The following is a 25,404-nucleotide window of genomic DNA, read 5'->3' as shown; positions in this document are numbered from 1 at the left end:
GTCGTCGTGATGTTTTCAAAACTATTGCATCATTTGCAGCTGAGCAGCTCCAAAGTGATTACATGCGCTGTCCAGGGAAAATTCATAGCACACAGCTGTGCAACACACACACACACACACACACACACACACACACACACACACACACACACACACACACACACACACACACACAGAGTCTCCATGACTTCAGAGAACATAACGTTGATTGCATTGATTTTCTGGAGACTTGCTCTAACCTGAACCATAAATACTACTTGCCTAGCCCCCTAACCTTCACCCTTACCTAAACCATGTGATGACTAATGTTATAAAATAAAAAGTACACACACACTCTCCAAAACCTTACCCCTAACCAAATCCAAGTCTTGATCCTCAGGCCTTTTGAGTTTGTGAGAACTGTCTAAAATCTCTTCACATCAAAGCTTTTGAACCAGACATATAAGACATGTCACTCACGCACACACACACACATATAGGATTACTCAGATGACCAGTTGGAGAGTAAGGATCAGCCCCAGATGTGAAAGCAACCAAATGAAAGATGCAGCTCCACCCTCGTCTCTCCTGAGACCTGATGGTGGTTGAATGTTTCTGCAGAATGGAAACAACAGTCGATTCAGGAAAAAAAACTCTTTGGATTAAATTATGGACAAACCCTGAGGAAGCTAGAGGCACAACTGTGCAGATGTTTAGCAGGTATGTTTAGCATGTTCACTATCTTAGTTTGAGGGGTTCGCATGCTAACACAGCAGTGGGTGATTGGAATAACATTAAACACTTAATTCTCTAGCTGATGTCTGAACAAATGTTTCCTCCATTCGGTCAAGGTTGAGATGTTAGCATGCTAACACTTCCTTATGTACAAAGTAAGGTTATGTCTGCTTGGAATTAGTTTGGCAGGTATTTGGTCAAAAGAAAACGGATGATGGTGCTAGTTGAAAAGTCAAGTGATGCCAAAGTCTGTATAAATGTCTTTATAGAAGTGAATGGCAATCTATCTAATAGTAGTTGAGACAATTAACAACAACAAAAGAAAAGAATCAGGCTTAAATAAGTATTTCAGTCTGGAACAATTAATATGATTAGAGAGATACAGAGGGATACAGATTATTGAGCCTACAGAATTCCATCGCTGTAATATGAACCTAACTCGTGAGAAGAGATGATTGTCTCATTTATATATGATATTAACTTTATGTATAGATGCCATTTTGAAAGCATTTAAAGCACGCAGGAAATTTGGCATGTCCGGATTTGTTACCATGTGACTCTTTAAGAAATTTTCCCTTCCCAAAACAAGTGAGCTATTCAGTGCCTCATGGGGCTAAGGTCAGCGATCTGGAGTCAGCAGGGGAGCCTAGGACCTCGTGATGAGGAGAAACAAGACATGACATTGTTACCAGAAAACAAATTGCCATATCAAACAATCTCACTGGTCCATGAGCCACCCCAGGTGCCTTTAAACCCAAATAAAAAAGGCAGTGGAGTGTGATGCACAACCCACTGCAGGAGTGTGGGAGTGTGGGAGTGCTCCCCTCCTGGCATTGTAGGTAACAGGTCAATCATATCCAGTGGATGTGCCCCCATTCACCCGGGCAACTTTTGCTTCAAAAAGATAATAGAGAAACGCATCCAGAAACACTGGCGTTGGGATATTTAACAAAAGAAATTCCTTTTCATACATCCATGATAACATGTGGGCTGTATCGCAATAGTTTATGGAAAAGGTTAATGCGTCTGTGGCAGCTGTGTTTGTGCAGAGCAGTGAGGTCTGGTGCAGAAGAAGTGCAGGCGATGAGAGAGGGTGGTTTCCATGGAGCGGCGCTGCATGCGAGCGCTGCAGAGCCTCTTCCATCCTCCTGAGAGACGGCTGCTTGGAACTGGCTTAAAAAGATGATCACACTCATATGTCCGCAGAAGACCCTGCACAAAACGGTCTGACTGGATTCTCAATTTAACACAGTCACATGTGTGTCTCTCTGTGTCTGTGTCTGTATATGTGTCTCTGCCTGACTTGAAGATATTTCCAACGTGTGGTTTTGGGTGTGTTACGCTGGCACATCTTGTCGCTCGCTCAGTCTGCTGGAGTGAAGTCACCCATTCGGCCTCTTCTCTTGCCAAGTTTTCTCTCTCTCTCTTTCTCCTTTTCAAGCTGCAGTCAAAACTCAGTTCAGTATGCATCAGTTTTCATTAACGTCACATTATATACGTGAATATTGATGTCATCATTGCTGGTATTATACGAGGAGAATACAGTTATCCGTTTAAAGCAGGGCAGCACGCTGCTAATGTTTTAGTGTATGATTTATCCAGCTGCAAATCTGGAATTGATATGGTAAGAAAGCTCAGGGAGGATCAAGAGATAATCTGGATGCTCCAGTGGCTGCATTGACACTAACAATGCTGCATGCTATGCTCTGTCATTCCATGTCTTAATGTTTATCCATTCGCGCATTAATAACTCCTCCACATCACAAATCATGCATCATGTTGAGCGTATTGAACAGCGAGCACTGGAGGTGAGGGAGGGGGAGGGGAAGAACAAAGGACTCGGAGGAGATGGTGGGAAAACATGGTGTGTTAGAGGAAGAACGGTGGCTGGTTTTAAAAGCCACAGATTGATCCATTTTCTGATCGCCCCCCCACCCCCCCTGCACTTCATATATTCTGCTGAGATGCAGCAAAGCATCTCTAAGAGAAGGAGGAAAAAAATGTGGGAAGGAGGAGGGAGGATGGGAGGGGAAGTAGGAGGCGAGGGAGAGGCAGCAGAGAGCACAGGGAGGAGGGAGCGTTGTTGCGTCTGCCGGCGCTGTCATTCTGCTGCTGCGCGGTTCGACGGCAGGAGGGTGTGCTGAAGGGAGGAGGAGTGTGGAAAAAACTGAGGAAAGGAGAACAGGAGAGAAGGAGAGAAAGGGAGCGCCTGGGCAGCACTGCAACAGCTGCAGCCGCAGCAGCCTGTCAGAAGGACGGAGGGAAAGGAGGCAGAGGGAAGAAAGAGAAGGCTGCAGGATTGCCTTAAAGGAAACATTATTTTTTTTTTGCATTGGAAGAAGGGTTTGTGTAAGGAAGCCATATTTCTCCCCACTCATGCTTTTCTATATGGTCTCATGCAGGGGGCATGCTTGGAAATAGTGTGAAAGGCAGAGAAGGAGATTTGAAAATGGAAAGGACGGACAGCACAAAGGCATACGGCCAAGCAGATGGCAAAGGAGTTGGTATGGCAGCGAAGAGGGCAAAGTCTGGAGTGCCCCAGAGCACGCAGCGGGGTGAACTGAAGGTTTACCGGGTGGGTAGCTCCGAGGGCAGGATACCGGTGCCATCCAACCTCCGCAAGCAGAGGTCTATGACAAACCTTGCTGTGCTGACCGATGCTGAGAAGAAGTTGCATCTCTATGAGCCAAAGTGGTGCGATGACATGGCCAAACCTGGAGCAGGGCAGACGAAGATGGGCAAGCCAAAGACAGCAGGAGGTGGCCCCGGTGCCGGAGGGGTTTCCCCTCTCTCTCGAAACCTATCCAAGTCGGAACATTCGCTGTTCCAGGGCAAACCCAAGCCCTTCAGCCCTCTGGCTGCTCCCTCTGCCCTGAGCAAGCAGAGCCGCATACCTCGTGGTCCTTATGCCGAGGTGAAGCCCCTGAGCAAAGCACCTGAGGATGGAAAGTCAGATGACGAGATCCTCTCCAGCAAAGCAAAGGCCAACGCTAAGAAACAGGGAGCTGGTGCTGGAGGGGAGTCTGGTTCCAAAGGCCAGGGGGAGGAAGGGGGAGACAAACCCTTCCTGAAGGTGGACCCAGAGCTGGTGGTGACAGTGCTGGGCGACCTGGAACAGCTGCTCTTCAGTCAAATGTTAGGTGAGTACAGCACAGCAGTCTTGATACTACCACCGTTATAGTATGTTTGGCCGCCATGTGCTACAAAGCAAATGCCACTGCTTCCCAGTGCTTCTCAACGTCGGCATCACGCCCCCTTTAACACAGCCATCACACGGCACCTGCTTGCTGCTGCAGACCCACAATTCCCAAGGAACGGATTTTTATGCAGCTGAACGACCGTGGGGGGAAAAAAACAGGAAGACGTCCTCATTGTGCTTGCAGAGCATGCGTTTCCTCTTATTATTTGATTGAATGCTGCCTCAGCTTGGCCTTTTCAATGAATGCTCAATGGCTAGTTGAATACCGAAGCTACAATAATGCTCCATTGTTCCTATTCCTGCAGGATGTCACTCAGGTGGCTGAGGCTGTGGTGGAATGGAATAGGTTAAATGTGCTTGCTCTCAAAACATCGCTGTCTGATTGCATGAAAGAAATCCTGAAGGTTCGTGAATAACCGCCAGCGACTGATCTTTTCAAAGCTCTCGTTTGTTGCAACATGTGCCGATGCACTCAAGGGTCCATCCGCTGCTCCACGCATGCTTCTAGAAGGAGATTTGAAACATAGCATGCCATATTGAATTCATTTCAGGCACACATACACATGTTTAGCCTCCTCCCATCTCCATTCATCTGTAGAGCTCAGTCATATGGTTTACACCCTATATACTGCAATGGTGAAAAAGAAAATGGCTTTCTCTCTGATGAACCTGACCTAGACCCCAATAAGACTTTATGAATATGACATGATTTCGATCAGTTTTTTGTTTCGTTATTTCCTTTGCATATCAAAGCATTCTAGATGCTACTTTGTCTTTGGAAACCTAAATTCAGTGTTAACCAAATGACAATCAAAGGTCAATATTTTGATATCCGGGCCAATAGTCCGTCTTCTGTTCGCCGTACACTGTTTACAGACTATTTTCTTCTATCATAGGAGTCGAATGTTTCTCCACACAAAACACAAACAGTGTTTTAGGTTCAGACAACATTTTGGATTATGTATATTAACAGCTACCTTCTAATGAATGAAGATAAGCTCATAGCAGATGCATTTTCGTCAATATCCTCAACCCCTCTTGCTATTTACATGGATTGTTTACCTGCAGGCAACCAAAGTCTGCTCAAATGCGATTGGTCAAACTAAAAACAGAAACCAGAAGCTTCTGGCCCCAACATCTTGTCCCTACAGATTCCGTATATTCACATGCAGTTTGTAGAGATTATCAGAATGATGCTTTAAGCTTCAAGCCCAGTTTTCTTCTCAGCTTTTCCTGACGTTATTGGTTATTTTACACCTCAGATTTTATTTCTATTTTCCAGACTATTTAAATAAGGAGGGCTGATTTATAAACTTCATGGCTCTGGTGTCTAAAGATACTTTCGACAGATGCTTTTCAAACATAAAGAACTGGGATATTCGGGTGCAACAGAAGATCTCATCCACTGACACTTTGCATTTCTTCATGTTCCTATCACTATTCACAATTATGCTTCAAACAAGTCATATAACAACAAGGAGCATTTCATGTACCATTCAAAAATGTGTCATTCCATGGCTTCAGTATCATCAGGAGTGCATGTTCCCTTTTGCATTTTAATGAACACATCTGCGATCTAATCTGTTATCCACGGTTCGTTAGCCTATGTGGATGTCTATCACTCATTTTCGTCACAGTCAAAGCTAAGCGAGATGTTTAAACGCTACAAGACACCATGGGCAGCAGCATGGAATCATTGCTCGTGTGATTTGAGTTTAAAACCACAAACCAAAAATTTCCAGGAGCCCTGCAGATTTCTGCGCCACACCCACATCTGCTTTATTCACCTATAATTGCAGAAAATTTGCAACTGAATGCCCTGGGCCGTCACATCTATTCCGCTCAATGTATTGCATTGAGCTCCATGATGTCTCCCCCCAAATCAATTGAAATCCATTATTTCTCAAAAAGGCGAGTTCATCATCCTACTGAATAATTTATCATCATTTACGATGATAATCCGGCGCGGGCCTTTGACACAAGTCAAGTGCTTTGTGCCCCTGAAAGGAAGAAGACTATGGAAAGAGAACATTTTGAGGGAAAGAGAATGGCAGCACTGATTATTGACAAGGGATGGAGACACATATTTCTTTTATTTTAATAATAGCTATGTCATGTATTCAGTGAAGCATGTAGTACAGCGATGAAAGCTGTTATTATATTAGAGTCGACTTCCCCATGCATGTGCTGACTGTACTCGTACAGTGGGCATGCCTGTCACTGTAAATAGATCTTTTTATTCATACGCTGCTGTATATTTAAGGCCAAGTTAATGCTGAATGTCGACCTCTGCTCCTGCAGTACATCTCATTATGAGCTTACTGAAAGGATGCCTTTATAGCTATAAATAGAGGCTCTGTTGGTTTACCGACATGACATCAAGAATGGTCAACGTTCCTAACAGGCTCCTTTATTAAACTTTGTTAGGTTTGTGCACCATGGACGTCATACAACACTGGAACTCTGCATACCGCTGCCTCAGCACGAGACTCGCCTGCAGATGCTTAATAAAAACAAAACCACCTCTTTAAGATATAGGTCGAAGTTTTCCGTTCTTTATTGTGCAGCAACTCCTGTTTAACTCCTCCCCTTCATGTGGAGCAGTCGAGTTTGCACTGGGAATAAATCAAATCACTTTCCATATTTTTTCAATGATGAACGTACTATGACAAATATACCTCAGGTTATTAGGACGGCAGAGTCATATCCACTGAGACAGCAGTGGATTAAAGTGGTGCAGGCAGCAGTACTCATGGAAACGCTCTTTTTTTTTTTCTTTTCTCTAGACAATGAGGAAATGAGCAAACCTCATTTCAATGTAATTGTATGTGATCTGTCATGCAAGATGTCCACAAGCAAAGCACTGGCCCTCAGAGACTGTATATAGACTCAGAGGAAAACACACTCCTCCTGCGGGACAAGGAATAATCATAGAGCTCTGCAGGCGTGCAAGGTCACAATGTTGACTCTCAAAAGTCAGAGCGAGATGTCATTGTTAAGTATTTTTGGATTATGTATTAATTGGATAACATGGAGGGAAACGACATGCAGCCTCAGATCTAAATTGTTAATTCCTCTCTCTCTCTCTCTGCTTCTTATTACTTGTAAGAAATGTTATGCAAGAAAGAGAAGTTGGGGTGAGATTGAACAGGAGCACGTAGACTGTAGTCTTGTTTTTATGATCAGCAACAGAGATAAAAACACAAACTGATATGAAAGCATTTAGATAAAGAGGTTAAATGCCTTCTCAAACCAAACCAAACCAAACTTGCAGCCACTGATCATGCAGCTTGCAAACATGTTTTATAATTTTTGTGTGTGTTGGGTTATGTTGTATTTTCTTTGTAACAATGTATTGTGGCCTTTTTTTAGCTTAGAAAAGCCTAACTAGGGACAGGGATTGCAAATAAGCCTTGGCTAGATATCCTGTCCTATCCTACAGATGTGTACAATTTTCTTTCAATCCGGTTTTAAATGTTTCTCTCCATATTCCCTACCGAAATAACAAATGAATAAAAAAATCTGAAATGATTTGATGCTACTACTTTCAGGAAAACTTTAGCCAATGCTGCAACACAACAGCACAACACAACATGGACCAGTGAGCCATTTTGTCTGCAGTCATTAAGAGCTGAAACTATTTATTTTAAAAATACTATTTTGAATATGAACTGTACGAGAGGTGAATTTTAAAAAAAGCAACCGCCCACTTTTGGCTCCTTTGTGAACCTCTGAATGTTTCCTCTTATCGCAGCCCACACACTAGTTTCCACTGTATCACCTGCTATTGTGAAAAACTCTTAGCTACAAAAACTTCATCCTCCTCTGAAGCAGCCTCTCGTTTTTTTTTTTCTGTTCTGTTTCTGTTCCTCAGTGAAACGAGCTTTACAACAAACTGTGGATAAAGTCTATCTGTGTTTCCCCGATCATCTTGTTTATTCATGCAAATTATGCTAATGTAAAGATTTAATTGGCCCAACATCAAGAACATATAATGCTTTTCTAAGGTTAATTATCGAGGGCCTCTGACAATATTCGAGACTAAATGCTGCTCGACTTCCTTCTGCCTCTGCTCTGTGTAAATATGGAGCACTTCCTGTGGTGTTGCATCATTCATGGGTCTTTCCCGCTTTAGATCTGCTTCAGTATTCTGTCCAGGTTTTTCCTGTCTCTGTATTTGAGGCATCACTGCAATGCAGGGTGCCAGAGGACTGTCATTCACTGCACAGGAAGCACATTGAATACAGGATATAATGCTAAATATATCCAATACAGATGTAGCTATTCTTCCCTGAATAGAATAAGCAGTATTACAGAATAAGAACGTGATTATGTGGATGTGATGTGATCGAGTCCAAGATTTTTATCCAATATTTGATTGCAGTCATTATAACATTATTAAATTGTCCCTATAATGGTTCAGTAAAGGAAATACCATAGTTTTGGTGAGTTAGAGCACAAAGTCACAATGCTTGTAGAAAGAAAACTTGTGTGTGAACATAAGAAAGTCAGCAAACAAGAAATATAAACATCATAAACTTAATTTCTAGTTGAAAGTTGTCGGGGGAGGAGACACTAAATTAACTCTCAATAACAGTTAAGAATCTTACAATAAAACCAGATTAACCACCCTCGACGACTATTGAGCACATCTCACATATTTACTGTTTATCATTTATTCAATTGCATTGTGAAATACAAGTGGGCAAAATGTTTTATTGATTTGATTGAAGGAAGTTGTTGAGAAATACTGTGGATGACGCTGATCATGGAAAGACAGCAAAACCCTGTTAGTGTCCAAAATCACTTCTTATTTCTGCTAATAATCCCATAATGCCACATTTGTTAGTTATTCTGCGAAATTGTGATTTATTTGTTCATTTTTAGCTTCATGCTTGTTACACCATAAACTGATCTTTCTGTTGTAAGGAGTAGTGGATGAGTAAAGTGGTTTAGGACACAGCCACCGATATAATTCGATTGGTGGATCTTTCTCACGATAATTTCAAGATTTTTGAACCTGACCTGTTGTTCTTGTGCACTTGTGAATCAATTTGCAAAGATTTCTGTTCCGTAAAACAATTTAAACACGGGGGAAAGAGCACGGGTTCAATAATCCCAGAGTCACAGTTTAATAGTGTTTGCTTCTGTCCAGCTCAGATTCATGAATTATAAATGTCTGTGCTTGTCAATATTGTACATGTACAATACACAACTATATTGTATTATACTAAGATGCACATGCTTCCAATAGAATTAATTGATAGTTTCTTCTCTGTCTGAAACCATAAATGTGCAGTCTTTGGAGTTTATACTATTAAAATCCGTTTATAGAAAGTTCTGGAATGAACAAGCCCGGGTTTCTTTACACACTGGGCCCCACATGTCTACTTCTAGTTTTGCATAAGGGGTCAGGCATGTGGTTTGAATCTGTTTATTGTGTGTGTGACACTCACAGTTCACACCCTCTAATTATTCCAGCAGCCTCTTATGATAACACCACATTATTTGACATACACTCCCCTGACATCATCGCCTCTTCTGCAGCTTTTTCAGTTTAATGCACCGAATGTAATGTCTCTGCCTGAAGGCGTTTTGTCTCCACACACTTCAGGGGGAAAACCCCACCTCCTCTCCGATTGTCTCACTGTCTGCAGCTAACACAACAACACTCCTAATTGTTCTGTGTTATTGAGGTGATATGGTCGCGACCCACTGACTGGACACTTTACATTGCACACAGCTGAGGTGTGGGGAAATGGCTCTTATTGCTCTGACATCACACTCTACACATCAGAAAAATAAAAGCACTGTACCTGACATAAAAATACCTCAAAAGAGATCCTGGTGTGGCATGAATACATCCCCCTGGTGGTCGAGTAGGTCGCAGTCCACCTTTCAATATTAAATTTTCAGGATGTACCATGTCAGAGCAGAGGGGGGTAGAGCTGGAGTGAAGCGGCCCATGGAGTGGGATTAATCTGCCTAATGATGTGAATGTACTTTGGCTGCGCGTGTACAAGGAAGACACCTGTCACATCAGTCCAGACACGAATAATACGAGCATGTGCAGCCAATAAACCTGTGTTTTCCGCATGACCTCTCCTAAAACGCACACACACACACACACACACACACAGTAAAACAAAGCAATACTGCATCTTTTATAAACGTTTGCTGTGCATGACTGACCCACAGACCCCGAGTCTCAGAGGAAACGGACGGTGCAGAATGTCCTCGACCTTCGCCAGAATTTGGAGGATACCATGTCCAGTCTGCGGGGGTCCCAGCTCAGCCACAGGTAACTGCACTACATCTGCATTTGAATATTGTGTGTTGTTCCTCAATGGTGTGTCCCACATCCCTGGTTAATATCACGTTTAAACCACAGCAGTTCATGTTCTGTTGATAAGATCTGAGGTTAAAACAATAGAACCGAATGCTGTGTATGATTTAACCCGAAAGGAAACAATCTCAAACGTTGATCTGGCTCGTTGGATCGATACATAACGCAGTCATGTGTGAACAGACGCTTGGAGACTGGCCACCTGTTGCCATCTGGCTTCCATCCTTCTCAAACAGCCTCTTTTTCTTGGTCGTGACCTCATTCCAAGGCATTTATCTGTTTGGCTCACGCAGGCGAAAGAGGCCCCCCCCGGCATCCATGTGTTGCAATGACCACAACATAATCAGACACTGGCAGAGAACAAGTCTTTATTTCATTTGGACGTTTAACCTTGGAATGAAAAATGCTTTGTTTAAATAATAAAAATGGGGAAAAATTGATGCATATATCGTTGTTATCTTACATTCCAGAGTATTTCTGCATTAACACCAAATCAGTTATATCTGTGATTTGAAACAGACTGTGTTCAAACAGCGTCGTCCGAATCTGCCAGAGATATGTTTTGAGTGTCACCGTTATATATCTGTCCCGCAGAGACAGACATTTCCTCAATTTATCATTTTTTCAAATATTGGTATTGACCTCTAAAATGTAGCTTTAATGCGTCATAGCTTCTACAAACAATAAATACAGAAAAACGAATTACTGTGAAATATTGGAACCTTACATTTGTGACATTGGCTCAACAATGTTAATAAATGCTTGAAGAGACAGTAAATATCAGTAGTCATCATCTTGATCATTCAGACGATTCATGGACAAAAGTAAAATTTTCCCCCCCTCACTTTCCGTACTGGCACCACTTGGCCTCCATATGGATGAATTATCCATCAACAATGGATAAAAATACCCACATGGTCGTAGCTCGTGCAATATTTATTTGGGTGAGTTGGTACATTATGTAATCAGCAGACCCAGAAGACGCTTCCAGCCATTTGGAGGACATTTCTAACCCCGACCCTGATCCACTTACTGGAGAGAATTGGGAAAACTGGGATGCACGTTAATAGCCGATGGTAATAGTGGTGTTGGTATTTGCAGCATCTATAAGGACTGCGGACACGTAAAGTGAAAGTCCTTGGTGTCTGCTAGTGAGTGTGACACAGATGCCATGTAAAGACAGATATCAGGTCGTCTTTGTCTTGGGATTCTGAGATGCCACATGTCTAGCTTCAGGCCCTGGAGACAATATGGCAACTGCTATGTCTGACTGAACAGCGACTCGATGCCACTAAAGTGTTCCTGACGGAGAAAGAGAAATGTTTTTTTCTCTGGTCTCATCCTGTTACATTTTTAATCCCGCCAAGAAGTTTTGGTCTGTGGTTTTTTGTTTGTCTGTTGGTTTGCAGACTTTTTTGCAAAATCTACTGGACGGATGAAACATGGGGGAAGGATGTGATGTAAGAACCCAAAAATGTTTGGTGCAGACCCGAATCAAGGGGGCGGATTGTGAGATGGAGGATTTGGCGACATTTTCTTTCATTTCTTAGAGAATAATTCATGGATAGTCATGATAAAATCAGACATGTTTAGGGGACTGATACATATTCATGTTGGACAATGTCGTCTAAATGCCTCAAACATGCAAAGGTAACACGGATCCTCCCCCCATGTGTCTCTCCAGCTGCCTGGAAAGCAGTAACGTGGGATATGACAGTGACGAGACCAATGCCCGCAGCATATCCAGCATGTCCAACCGCTCCTCCCCTCTCTCCTGGCGCCACGGCCAGTCCAGCCCCCGTCTCCAGGCGGGCGACGCCCCGTCCGCCACAGGTGGAGGATACCAGGGGAGTAAGGCTGCCTCCCAGTACACGGCCCACACGATGCCGGCTCGCACCCCGGGCCGCCTCAGCAGTGCGTCTCGCATCGAGCTCATCGAAGGCCTGGATGACGGCGACCTTAAGTCTGGTTATCTGAGCGACAGTGACCTTCTGGGAAAGAGCCTGCCGGATGACGATGACGACAACCTGGCTAACGGGTAAGATGGTGTGAGGATAAGCATGGGTTTGAGCCTTTTGTTGCCATGACGACGTGAGCCAAGTAGGGACTGCAGGGCGGCTGGATGCCAGTTTGTCCTCGCAGCCTCTACCTTGTGACTTTGAAAAGGTCAGCGGGCAGTTCCTGTCGAATTTCATTTCACTCTCGGGAGTCGAGCTGATTGACCTCCTGCTGTTACTGCTGGATATTGTGTCATGCCACATTTCTCAATCTCATTTTTATCATTCAACTGGTGCCAAAAACTTTTGTGAAGGGAATTATATTATTCTATCATGGTGGGTTTGTGCTTTGTCTTTGACATCTGACTTGTTGCACTTGGCAGGCTCATCAAAGAGCTTTCATCTGCAGTCTGGCTCTTTAAGGATTTCTCAAAGTGCTCATGACAGAGGCAGCTTTTTTCTTTTTTGCTGACTCTGACTGAATGCCGAGAGAATTTATCAGGTTTATACAAAGGAGTATTAGGGCCAAATCAAGAAAAAGAAAATTGTAGATTTCAAGAATATGGTCATAACATTGCGACAAGAAAGTTGCTAAAAGTAAAAAATTACAAAAATGAAATCAGAGAAGAAAGTCATAATGTTACGAGAATAAAGTTGTAATATGTGGTTCGCTCCTTCTTCCTTCTGGATCCAAAGTCTCATTGATTGATTCTTTTGAGAAACTTTGAAACCCCTTTGAATAAAACAGATGCAATCAAGCATTTACTCCTCCACACAAAAGAGGCAAATTCCTCTAGGTGCGTGTGGCATCAGGCCATCAGGGGAAGACTGGGACCGAAAGAACAACCTTCTGGTTAGAGGATGACCGGCTCTATCCCATGATCCACAGTTACCTCCAGATATATAGCAAAGTATGACTTAATAACACGCCACCCATGCCTCATACAGGCTGATCCTCTGATATCCCCACTCTAACATGACTTCTCATAACTTTATGACTTTTTCTTGTAATGTTACATCTTAATTATTTTTCCTTCAAGTGGCCCTGATACTCCGTCGTAGGTTTTGCACAATAACCGCCCTCTTGCCTCTTGACTGCGTCTGAATCTTGTGACGACTTTGTCAACAGGTACGGAAGCAACAAATAGTTTAGATCAGACGTTTGACAATATTTTGTATTTTTCGTGCCACATCTTGCAGTCGCTCCCTTTTGCGCCTCTCCTCCCTGCTCTTTGCCTTCACCCTTTCCACCCTCCTCCTACAATCTTTTGTGCGTCTTTATCTAATTCCCTCTCTGAAGTTGACAACTGACAGCGAGCGTCAGAGGGAGAGAGAGAGAGAGAGAGAAAGAATCCAGGACAGTTCTCTGGTGTGGTTTAGCAGCTTTATCTCTGTTGCACATGCAGTGGGATTTAGGCTCAGCCCCTAGAGCGCTCACCAGGGCCTGCAAGCCGGGTCACGTTCTTACTACAGAGCGCAGTAATTAGAAAGAAAAAAAAAAAGATGACACATTTTACACGAGAAGAAATTAGAGCAAAGAAGAAAAAGTGTCGAAATGAGGTGGGTCAGTTTAAGTGAAGGGCTGTAACAACTGGGAGGATAAATGAAGGAAGGAACAAATGAGAAATAAGAGGAGTTCTACATATCTAATGTTTTTTTAGAAATCTCTGTATGTGAACTCACTAATCTCTTCATCTTATCAGCGTCACACTTGGTCATGTGTTTTGTTCAAAGCCCAAGCAAGTTGAATTTGGGGCAATTTGGACATATATGTTCTATATTGATCAATTTTGGATTAGCAGGTGACCAGCGCTCTGCAGCAGGGGCGGCTTGGACTCATCATCACAATTGACGTTGTTGATAACAACAACTGATTCTCTAGTTCAGGGTTCCGTGTACTGAGTCAAGCTTCACTGAACTTTGAATAAACAGACGAGCAGGTCTGTGTGCAGCAGGGATCTGTGAACTGAGTCCTGCTGCAGGTATTTTCTTGCCACAGCTCAATTGCTGCTTTAATAGTTTGATAGAAAGCTGCAACCAACATTACCTCAGGCCAAACAAACAGGCAGGTCTACAACGGGCACTGCACTATAGCTTCAAAGAATAGAGAGAGATATCAAATAGAAATGGACGATTACCTCCATGTGTACAGGTTTAGCTTTTTGGGAGCAGAGAAGTGAAAAGGATCAACTCTGATGGGGTCGGGATTAAATGAGGATTTTGTCATTATGGGTCCGTTCCTGCACAGTAACATCCACGCACCCGAAATCCACTTAAATCTGACCTGTATTTTGTCCTGTTCCTCGCCACCGCCGCTCTGCTCTGATTCAAATTCATGTGTGTGAGGTGAACGTTCAACCCCCCCCCGCCCCTCCCCCTGCTTTACAACACCACGGGCACCAGAGATGCTAATCATTTTTACGTAACCAGTTTATTTATTTATTTTCAGAAATGCCTTGTCATGCTCAGAGTTTACCGCCAATGCCGCCAGTCCCCAGACTCGCCGATTGTTACGGCTGATCCCGACATGAGATTACCACCATTTGCAACAAGAGGATTATGGGTGTGTTTGGATGCATATGCCATAAAAATAACCAGGCCAAAACTGACGGAGATATAGAAATACAGCTATTTTCTCTTTGACTTGTGCAGCTTGCTTGCTTTTTCTTTCAAGATAAAACAGATCTTTTATGCTTTACTGTTTGAATTAGTTTCAGTGGAAGGTACTCCTTATCATTTTTGCAAGAATGCTGGAATCCTCTATATCAAGAGTTAATCCCACATCATAAATCCTTTTGGTGTAGATGATGAGCTAATCTTTTTTTTTCTTTTTTCTTTTAAAGCAAAACCAACTGCTCCTGCAAAGTCTGGTGATACATTTGCATTCCTACTGTACATCCCCCTGTCACACATTCACAGCTCGGCTCATTGAGAACCATTAGTTACGAGCTCTCGGAAAATAGATCAGGCTCCTCCTGCGTAACCATGGAAACCAGCTGGAAATAGGCTGTTAGGGAGAGGTGCGAAATCGGCTCCCTGTTTTACTACAGCCCCACTTTTAAATTCTCATACATTTCATTGGATTTAATTATCTCAAATTAGCCCCTAGCATAATGAATATAAGTAGAGTGGGATTGTTTTCAGTCTAGTATGCTCGGATAGTCAAACAGCTCAAACAGTCTGGAAAGCCACGGTGAAATAATAACATGTTGTTGATTGTCTCTTTTTATATGAGACGGTGGAGCAGAATGTTACAGCGGCGCATCACCCGTCGTCTAATGGATATTGATTAACCCACAGCAGACGGCACTGGCTATAGCTAAGGCTAAATGTATTCACGCTGACAGTAATCACTGCTGCTGTGTGTCAGCCTCATCAATAACCTGAGGCCACATACATCCCGTCTTTCCATCGGGGAACAATGGTCACATCTCCACAGCGACACACAGATTATTGATGGTTGGGTTCGTCCCAGTTAAAGGAGAAATTATTAACGAGGCCGTATATATATAGCCCTTCTGTTGCAATTGATCTGTTACCAGTTGTTATCATTGTAAATATGTTGTAACATAATAAACCATAAATACCTGAGATAAATAAAACCTTTTTAATATTTGATAATCAGATTGATAGCATAGCAAACATTTCCCCCTTTACAGATATTGAACTTGAACACTATTACGTGATTTTTCACCAATAGGGGCCTGATACACTCAGTGGCCACCGTATCAGATACAACTGTAAAATCGAATTTAATCCAAAACGGCTCAAATAGCCACAAATTGCTGCCTGTAGAGATTTCTCTTGATTAGTGCAGCTCATTCTGGCTTCGACCAATGAGCTGAAAGAGGCTTAAATCTAGTAGAGCTGCAGAGTTTATTTGTCAGTGATTCCTGGGTTCGTAACACATTTTTATTAGATATTGATTCATTTTTTGCATTGATGAAGCCTTAAAAATGAGTTTTCTTTGTGGCTGTGCATTATAATGCAAGAAAAAGGTTTCTATTATGTTTTGTCCACTTCACTGATGCATCCTAATATAATGAGATCCATTATATTACCGTTGAGTTGTATCACTGCCTCTTTAACACTATTTAAAAATTTTTTAAATCAGTTGTATTAAATTGCACTATGCACAGCGGTTGCTATTTGTACGGTCGATTAACAGTTTCCTGTCGTGGAGAACTCTTTACTGTCTGTACCAACTGACATTTACAGTATATTATTACAATTATTCATCATTCTGCATCTCCCTCATAAGCCTGTCTGCTTGAATCACTGGCTGGCATTTAATGAACTGGAGACCTCCACCTCTCAGCGAGTGAGTTCCACGTGTCGGAGGAATGTCGAGATGGCTTCTCATCTAGCCCCCAACACGTCTGACCACGCCAAGAATCATAACCGTTTCCTTCGGCTACATTCCACACACCGTACTGGCAAAGGTCAACCATCAGTCATATGATATCATCCGACTGCGAGCCATACTTTAAGTGCTGGTTTATGAGTGGACCAGTAATCACATTTTATTATTGGTGTATGGTTGACTTTTTCCATCTCTGGCATACAAATTATGACTCGTATTCAGCGTGCAGTGTCATTTCTGTGGTGCTCAGTCAATCACGGTTGATGTTTTACAGGCACTCCGCTGTAGTTTAAGTAAGAAGTTTGGTTCCGGTTGATTTCCTATGTCTAATACAGATGTTCCCTGGCAACATTACTTGTTTTTTCCATAGTGTCATTTAGTTGGTGGGATGAACACGAGCCTTAATGTTTGTAACAGAACACAATAATTTCACAGGAGGACCAATATGCATCTGACAGATTTATGTGGTTTATCTTGGCAGGTGAGTAAGTGTGAGAGGTTGGAAGATATGAATGAAAAACAGGCAGATACCTGTCAGTATTTGGTTTAGATCCAAACTCTTGACTGAGGATGGAAGCAGCGAACGGGGCTTTCCTGCATCAGAGAGCTACTGATGAGTGCAGAGCCTCTTAAACAGCTCAGGAGCTGCTTTACTTCAGCTTTTGTTCCACAAAAATGTTTTTAGTTCATCGATCACTCTCCGTACCTGAAACACTAGAACACTAACACTTAGTATTGTTGTGTCAGAATAATCCATAACAGGTCAGCGCTCTTAAACCAAAACAAGTCACTGAAAGGAGCTAAAATGGGGGGAACTTCAGGCCATTATCACTGTTTAAAAAGATGGACGACATGACAGCGGCCCAAATGTGAAGCCAAAGCGTCTATATCGCCCCCTTCTGGTTGGCTTTATATAGTTCATAAACCCTGCCACCTCTATGTAAGTGACTGGTGGTATTCGATGGGACCTCGATACCACGGCTCCGTCCCCTGATCGCCTCGTATCTGAGATATTTTAGCTTCATTATTGGACAGTGGGAGGAAGTGAAGAGGCAACCTCCATCTTTACATACAGTCTCTACATTTAAACATCTATTTTGACAGAGCCAGGCCATTGTGTCTTATCTCTAATGTATATGTTGCTATTGTAAGGAGATATTTTGTCATAATATAACATATAAATATAAATTATTTGGCTCCAGCTCCCCCTGCAACCCTCAACAGATAAGCAGTATGGATAATGGCTGAATGAAATGGATGGATATTGAATATGCTATCGATATGATGGAGAATATAATTTTTTTTTATGAGAACCGCATTAAATGGTTTTACTGTTATCGTGTTTTTAATCTGGCAAATCCTCTTGATCCCATAACGGCAACCATATGCTGCTCGTAGCCTCACACATGACAGGGGACAAAGCACAGTTTCATCACAGCCGCTGCATACAGATTAGACACTGTGGGAAAAAGAAATGGTGAAGGTGAAACAAAATGGCTCGTTTACTGTCCTGCTCTCCTCTGGGTAACCGAGGGGTTTCGAGGTAGAGGACTAACACGTATCTGGGGAGATGTGGACTGTACCGGCTCGTGTTTCTCTATTGCAGCACACAGGCAGCAGCAATGCAGTGCAGAGAGAGAGAGGAGCCTCGTTCAGCAGCATCACACCTCTGATCATGCGGCAACATGGCTCGGGATGTGCTGCCATGGCAACCGGCTTCCACTGACCCAGTGATGGGCTGCCTTGTGTGTCAGTGGGATAGCTTTTGAACCTCTCTGTGTGTGTGTGTGTGTGTGTGTGTGTGTGTGTGTGTGTGTGTGTGTGTGTGTGTGTGTGTGTGTGTGTGTGTGTGTGTGTGTGTGTGTGTGTGTGTGTGTGTGTGTGTGTGTGTGTACATTGCTCGCTCAGAAAACATAGAAATAAAACAAATAGAGAATGAGAGGGGGACAGAGTGACACTGATGGATTGACGCAGAGAGGGACTGGTGTGAAGCCGGCATGCTAACCACCTAATTACATCGTTGTGTAATTGTCATTGTGGGGGTGAACCGTCTGCCTGACAAGCTATTGTTTTTAATTTCCATTTGTGTCTTGTTATTTCCCAGATTAACAGTAGCCCTGCTTGTGGAAAATGATGATCAACCAATTCTTTCCTGAAATCTCTTTACTGTCCTCACGAGCACTGCATTGCTCTCTTTCCCTACATTAGCTTAGTTTTCTCTTCGGGCAATGTCATTTCCATGGTAACAACAACAAAGCTTTTTAGTGAGTGGATGTGTTAAAGTGCTCAGCGTGTACAGTATGGACGTGTGCATGATTTAAAAATACAAATATTGGAATACTTTACAGCCTCTATCATGGAAACTGTGCTTATCGACAAACGACACAGAAATGGTTTGGTGCAGTCATCTGATCTTGGATCTGTGCCTCTGGCTGTCTCGGTTTAATTTCCTCTTCCTGCCTGTGTTAGACCTTCGTTCAGTCACTGGGAGCGACCATGACTGATGAAACCCCACACGCGTTCTGACCCACTTATACTCATCTGTACAGGAACCGGGCTGTGGCCGCCCTGGTCCACTTTACTGAGACCTGGGCTCTGTCCTTTATGGGCTGTGGCTCAGTTAGAAGGGGATGTGGTTTTTCTGGCCTCTGAATTCTATGCACACTCACGGGAGGGGACACACATTATTACCTCAGACGAGAAGATTATGTTTTTGTCTTTCTTTGTCTGTTTGTGAGATTTTTAGCAGGTTTACACAAAAACTTCCCAAAAACACTTTGTGGGGAGGGGTAGCTCCATGACCCAAAGAAGAATCAAATCAATTCTGATGCGGTCTCAGTTCAGAGGAAGGATCCAGGAATTCTTTCTATTTACTTTGTTTAATATTGCGAGATTTTTCAACATTTTTGTTTATTACCCAGGGACTCATTCATAGATCTTGATGAAAACGATATATTTAGGAAACTGATATCTATGACTTTGTTAAATTTGGTGTTGCTTCATTGAATTTTAGGGAACTTGACAGAGGTATGCACTCTATGGAGGGGCATTCTAGTTTGTTTGATTGTTAGCAGGGTTACGCAACAGTTGCTACACAGTTAACCACAAAACTTGATGGAAATCCCAATAAAAAATCTTGTCTAGTGAATTTAAATGTTGGTTCATAACAGGATTCTTAGGTCTTTGCGGAGATATGTGCTCATATTAGTAACATTCTCTATTTCTTTTATGTTTCCTTGGAGCTGACGTTTCAACGCGGTCGAAAACTGAGCAATAATAAAAAGTTCCTCCCCTAGATCCAGCTGTGAGTTACTGTTACACACAGACCCCCAAGGTCATCAGCTGTAGCACATCTGGGGTCAATATGGAGCTCTCCCTCCCCAACAAAGGTCGGAGGAAAATACTAGATCCACGCGTTACCTCACCGTCACCCACCCCCTCCACACCAAACCTGCCCCCACCTCCACTTGCATCCTCCGCCACATGAATAATGGACCATTACAGCTGCACCCCAGGGTTTGTGAATCATGCCTGTATCATGTCTGCGTGTGGTCACCAGGTTGTGCAGTCTGGATTCCACCAGTGTATAATACTCAGCCCCGGGTGGAAAATATGACACAGCTGCAGTTTTTTTTCCCCACAATGTTATGTTTTAAAATATAAATCATATGGAACCTGCTTAATCCAACGTTACCCTTTCATATCTGTGTTTGTTGGAGTTGGTACAGGAATGTCAGATTATCTGCTTAAAGTGTGACTGCGCTGGTCTGTGTTTTTCCGATTAGTTGTTGCTTTGAGTTGAACTTGGCTCTGCTTCAACTCTGCGTTATCTGAAACTGCACGACTCAGACAGCGAAACGGTTCAAAATCCAATATTTAAGTCCAATATCAATCAAGTTATGAATCTGGCTGAGGGGAGCTGAGGTGAAAAAAAGACGAAATAATACACCATTATGCAAGAACAGCACAATATTCCAGACTATCGCGCTGTAAATGTGTCTGACTGTTGGTCTCAGGAGGAATTTTTGCATCAGCTGTTTTTTGGGCTACATCTGCGTTGGGGGGGTATTTTTCTGTCTGAGGTCGAAGGAGACTGCATGTGCATTTATTTTTTCCAGTTCGATAACCAGACGACGAGTCCATTTCCCGGGCCATTGCAGAGATGGATGGGTCGGTCGGTCCCAGGCACGGCCGCTGATGCATCTTAGAGCTGTTTACTAGAATGATTCAACTCCCCAGTCCTATTCACCTGGGTGTGTTCGTGCACGTAACAGTGACACTGTGCACGGAGAAGATCAGAGACGTGCTCACACACACAAAGCTTCTCTGGATTCTCTGGATCATTTTTGAATGAATAATAATAAACAGACATAAATCACCGAACAGGGTTTTTTTTTTCCCCTGTGATGCTGGTTTTCTGAAACAGTTCCTGTTCCACTGAACTAAAGTGGAGGAATGTCTCCTTCTGAGTATCAATGGGGTTGAAAAGTACCATTTTCTTCCAGAGCATGTAGAGACCCAACTTTAACTCACAGAGCCTCCTGCTGGATATCTGATGTCATGACACCACATAGAAACAGCAGCACAGATCAAATCCAGATTCACCACCTTATTTTAACCTCCTGTAAGATTTACACTTTTGGATTTGGATACTGAATTCATATTTTATGACTGATATTGGAAACTTTAGCATTAAAAGCTATTGTGGTTCCCCCCAACTTTTTCTTCTTCTTCTTCTTCTTCTTCTACTTCTTCTTCTTCTTCTTCTGACCTCGGGCTGTTTTCACAGTGCAAACTAAGCCTCTCTGATCCAATCAAGATAAATCCTAATGCTGCAGTGATTCTCAGAAAATACAGTAACATGCCCCAAACTTTGTGGCAACAGTTTGACGAAAGCTTTTCTTTTCTTTTTTTTTTTTTTACACAACATTGCTCCCCATACACGCACATCCCAGTTTATGTTCATGTTTCATGTTAAGAGATTGTCAACAGTCAAATGTAAAACCTCATTGTTCACATAGCAACATACTTTAGGCCTCACGATTTATAAAAAAACATGTTTTCATCCTGCTCTCTGTTGAAAATTGACTCTTGTCTTGGGCTTTTGCACAAACAAATTCGAAAACATATATTTTTAAAGGACCTTAAGAGAACTTGAGATTTCATGTCTACTTATCTCCTACAATATATATTTTAAAATCAATTTTAGACTCGTGTATTGCATCATAGTTTACAGCACCGGGGGGGTAGACAGCAGCACTGATGGCTCAAAAGCCACAACAGTAAAGGTCAGATCATGAAAATGATTTCCTGTCTGGTGCCCTCAGTAAACACAGTGAAGGTCCTCATGGTGTTTTAACTCCACCCTGATGGGCTCAAATCACTGTTTTTCCACTGTGTAAATACTGAGACCGGGTGATGCATGGTCACACAAGTCAATGACCTGAGCAAACATACTTGGGATGTTTCTGACACAAGCCTTGTGGTTATCGGTGTAGAACAGCTGTGACTATACAGCACAAACATGACTTCAAGCCTTTTTTAGACAAAAGTGTGTTTGGCAGCTCCGCGACTCGGCCGAGATAAACAGGACACGTGAAAAACAGGGTTCCTTTCCTTTTGTACTGTAAACTGTTTACTTCAGTCATCTCTATTGGCAGATGAATGAGTGTCCAGAAAAAAATACAGTTTGGAAGTAGCCAGGTGGTGTTAAAGCAGAAATGTCTGTGAGCAAAAAAAAGAAAGAAGCAAAGCTCCTTCTCGGATTTTGATCAGAAGAGAAAACTAGAGGCAGACACAACAAGCCTGTATCAAACCATCGTCTCAGTCTGTTAAAGAGACGTTGGAAGAATTTGTTTGTGTGCGAATCTCGTACACACACCAACTGCAAAACAGCTGTTTGATTTTTCACAAAAAGTAAAAACCACACTCATCTAAAATTCCATTGAAGCTGACTCTGCGTTTGTATTACAAAATGTGGCTTGATGTGGAAAAGCCGAGAGAAAACTGTGAGGCCGAAACACCACAGAGAAGAAAATAAGTTTGTACTGTTCAAAAGTGCTTTTGTTGTTGCCTCTGCCAAGGAGGTGGTTTTAACCCCTGTCCGTTTGTTTGTATGTTTGTAATTGCAAGGAAGAATACACACACAACAAAAAAAGAAAACCTCAACAGATTACCACTGAACTTAGTGGAAAGGATGCGGTTTGGGTCCTAATGAGCATTTTTCCACATTTTTGTTGATTTTCCAGTGAATAATTCATGGGTCCTGATGGAAAAAACATGTTCAGGAAACTGATTCCTCTGATTGTGTGAAATTTGGTTCAGCTTGATTGAATTTCAGGGTTCTGTTGGGCCTCGGCCGATCTTTCCACTCCACTAAGTGCCATGCTATACTTGGTTTGTTTGTAAACAAGAGTACGAAAGAACTACTGGACAGATTTCCACGAAACTTGGTGGAGTGATCTGGTTCAGTAAAGAGCCCGGTACGTTTTAGTGCAGATCCGGATTAGAAGGTGGATCCAGGATCTTTTACCTTCGTCGCATTGCATAGATAGATGGAAAAAATTGAGACCCATAAGGTAACTGATATCTATGAGTGTGTGCAATTTGGTGTAGGTTGGTTAGGTTGGTCCTGAGTGGAGGTATGGAATCTCCTTTCTGGTTTGTTTGTTTGAAAGCAGAATTATGCAAAAACAACTTGACAGATAGTCACGCAACTTGAATTGAATTTAAACGTGGTTTCATAAGAAGTGGACTGTTGGGCCATGGCAGAGGTAAGAGAACCCTTCTAGATTTCAGTATCTTTGACATTTAGGGAATGGCTCCTGTAAAATGAAACAAGGATTAGGTTATGTACGATCTTTTCTTCCTATGTTTTGAACCTAAAAAATAATTCCAGCTCGACTCACCCTGAGCTGACTGTGATGGAAGACGTGTGCTGGGTGTGTGGGATCTCTTTTGGCCCAGGGAGGCTTTTACCTCCTGGAGTGGTTAGTTTACAGAGCAGAGGCTCTGGTGAGATCATCACCGTGGGATCTGTTCCACTGCTAATGAGAAGGGGAGGGAGGTTTTCCAAGGCTACTCATGCCTCACTGGAGGTCCTCGTGTCATGTGTGGTTTCGTGGTTGCCCTTGCAGTGATTCAGACTTTACCTTAAGCTGAGTTTTTCCAGCTCGGCCACAGAAGGCAATGTGTGAAGAAAGAGCAGGTTTTTTTTATTTTTAGGGACATCAATTATGGTCATCATCTCTTAAACATAAAAGGAAGTCTCATGCTTGAAAGGTCTTTTTATGAGCTTTTAAATGTGTCTTCTTAAAGTTTAAATCCTTGAAAATGACCTAAAAAATCCTTACTTGACAAACGGCCAAGGCTATTTTAATCTCAGAGATTTATTTCACGGCGTTTGTTCAGCTTGAGATGGACCCAACACTGTTTACATTGGATCCGGTGAGTTTTAGTGACTCATACTTAAAAACAACAAGAAGAGAAAGAGACACTGCCAAACAACCTGGAAGAAAGTTGGTCGTAATATCCGTTAATATCTGCCCAGAGCTTTTGGCTGAAGTGGAAAAGTTGACTACTTAAGGACCTGATTTGACCCTTCTGACAACCGCGGGGCCGTTCTCAACCATTTTCATCTTCCTCTTCCTCTTCTTCTTATTCATCTACCTCTTCATCTTCTTCCTCTTCCTCTTGATCTTCTTCTAAATCTTCTTCTTCTTCTTCATTTTCTTCATTTTCTTCTTCTTCTTCTTCTTCTTCTTCTTCTTCTTCTTCCTCTTGATCTCATTCTTAATCTTCATCTTCTTCATCTTCCTCTTCCTCTTCCTCTTGATCTTCTTCTTCTTCTTTTTCTCCTTCTTCCTCTTCCTCTTCATCCTCTTCTTCTTCTCCTTCTTCTTCTTCTTCCTCTTCCTCTTCTTCCTCTTCCCCCTTTCTTCCCTCTGCTGTCACGGGAGGGGCGTGTTGTCTGCCCAGTGGCCGGCTGCCTCTCCCTGCTCTCCGGGTGAAAGCACTGAGGGTCTCGGTCTCTGGCAGCGGAGGATGTGAATTTAAATGTCCGCTCACTGAGGATCCGGGGAAGTTAAGTTCTCTCTCTAATGAGCGGCCGTGTTTTCCCGGTGAAGGCGTCAGCAGCCAGAAGGACTTTGCTCTTCACGTCAAGGTAACGAGGATGTTTTACAGCTGCGGGTTGATATGATTCAGCGGCTTTTTCTAACGGATCCGACGGTTAATGGCGCCGAGTGATACATTTATCCTCTATTTCTCTATCAACGACTGGTTTTTAACGTTATAGTAAAGTAACGTTAGCCGATTAGATAAACGTAAGTAGAAGATTAATTCGGCTTGCATGACAACATTTTTGGTGTTTTAATAACGACGTTACACTTAATTAATTAGTTAATTCTCTGATTTTACAGTGGAGTTTTGTCTCTTTTCAAATTATAGTAAAGTAACACTAGCCTACTAATTAATTATAGATAGACTATTAATTCGGCTTCATTTACTGTGTTTTCAGTGTTTGAATAACGACATTACACTAATACTTTGATTTTACAGTGGAGTTGTTTTAAGTATTTACTTTTGAGTCAAGTAACACTGGCAGATTCATTAAGGATAAATAGATTAATTCGGGTTATTGTAATGTGTTTGAATAATGACATGACGCTGATGAAGTTGAATGAGATTTATATGTCGACACCCTGGTTGACACTGATTTGGAACTAAAACTGGATAATATATATAATCTATATATCTGTGCTGACAGATTTTATGGATCTGTATA

The 25,404-nt window shown here is 42.5% G+C and overlaps 1 protein-coding gene across 15 annotated transcripts in view; it reads left to right on the top strand.

The window, feature by feature from the left end:
* The window catches only part of nav1b (neuron navigator 1b), an 87,511-nt gene that overhangs the window by 36,596 nt on the left and 25,511 nt on the right, over positions 1–25,404 (top strand). For 9 of the 15 annotated variants that reach the window (XM_047339280.1, XM_047339275.1, XM_047339274.1 and 6 more), the window contains exons 4-5: positions 10,112–10,214; positions 11,944–12,297. In XM_047339280.1, the coding sequence (XP_047195236.1) occupies positions 10,112–10,214; positions 11,944–12,297 (457 nt within the window). Of the gene's footprint in view, positions 1–2,797; positions 3,855–10,111; positions 10,215–11,943; positions 12,298–24,610; positions 24,784–25,404 lie in introns of those variants that run through there. The other 6 variants (XM_047339284.1, XM_047339285.1, XM_047339282.1 and 3 more) reach the window with 3 other exon arrangements.

This window comes from Hippoglossus stenolepis, chromosome 3 (genome assembly GCF_022539355.2).
Source record: "Hippoglossus stenolepis isolate QCI-W04-F060 chromosome 3, HSTE1.2, whole genome shotgun sequence".
Classification (NCBI taxonomy): domain Eukaryota; kingdom Metazoa; phylum Chordata; class Actinopteri; order Pleuronectiformes; family Pleuronectidae; genus Hippoglossus; species Hippoglossus stenolepis.
This window is presented reverse-complemented; position numbering and strand designations above follow the sequence as displayed.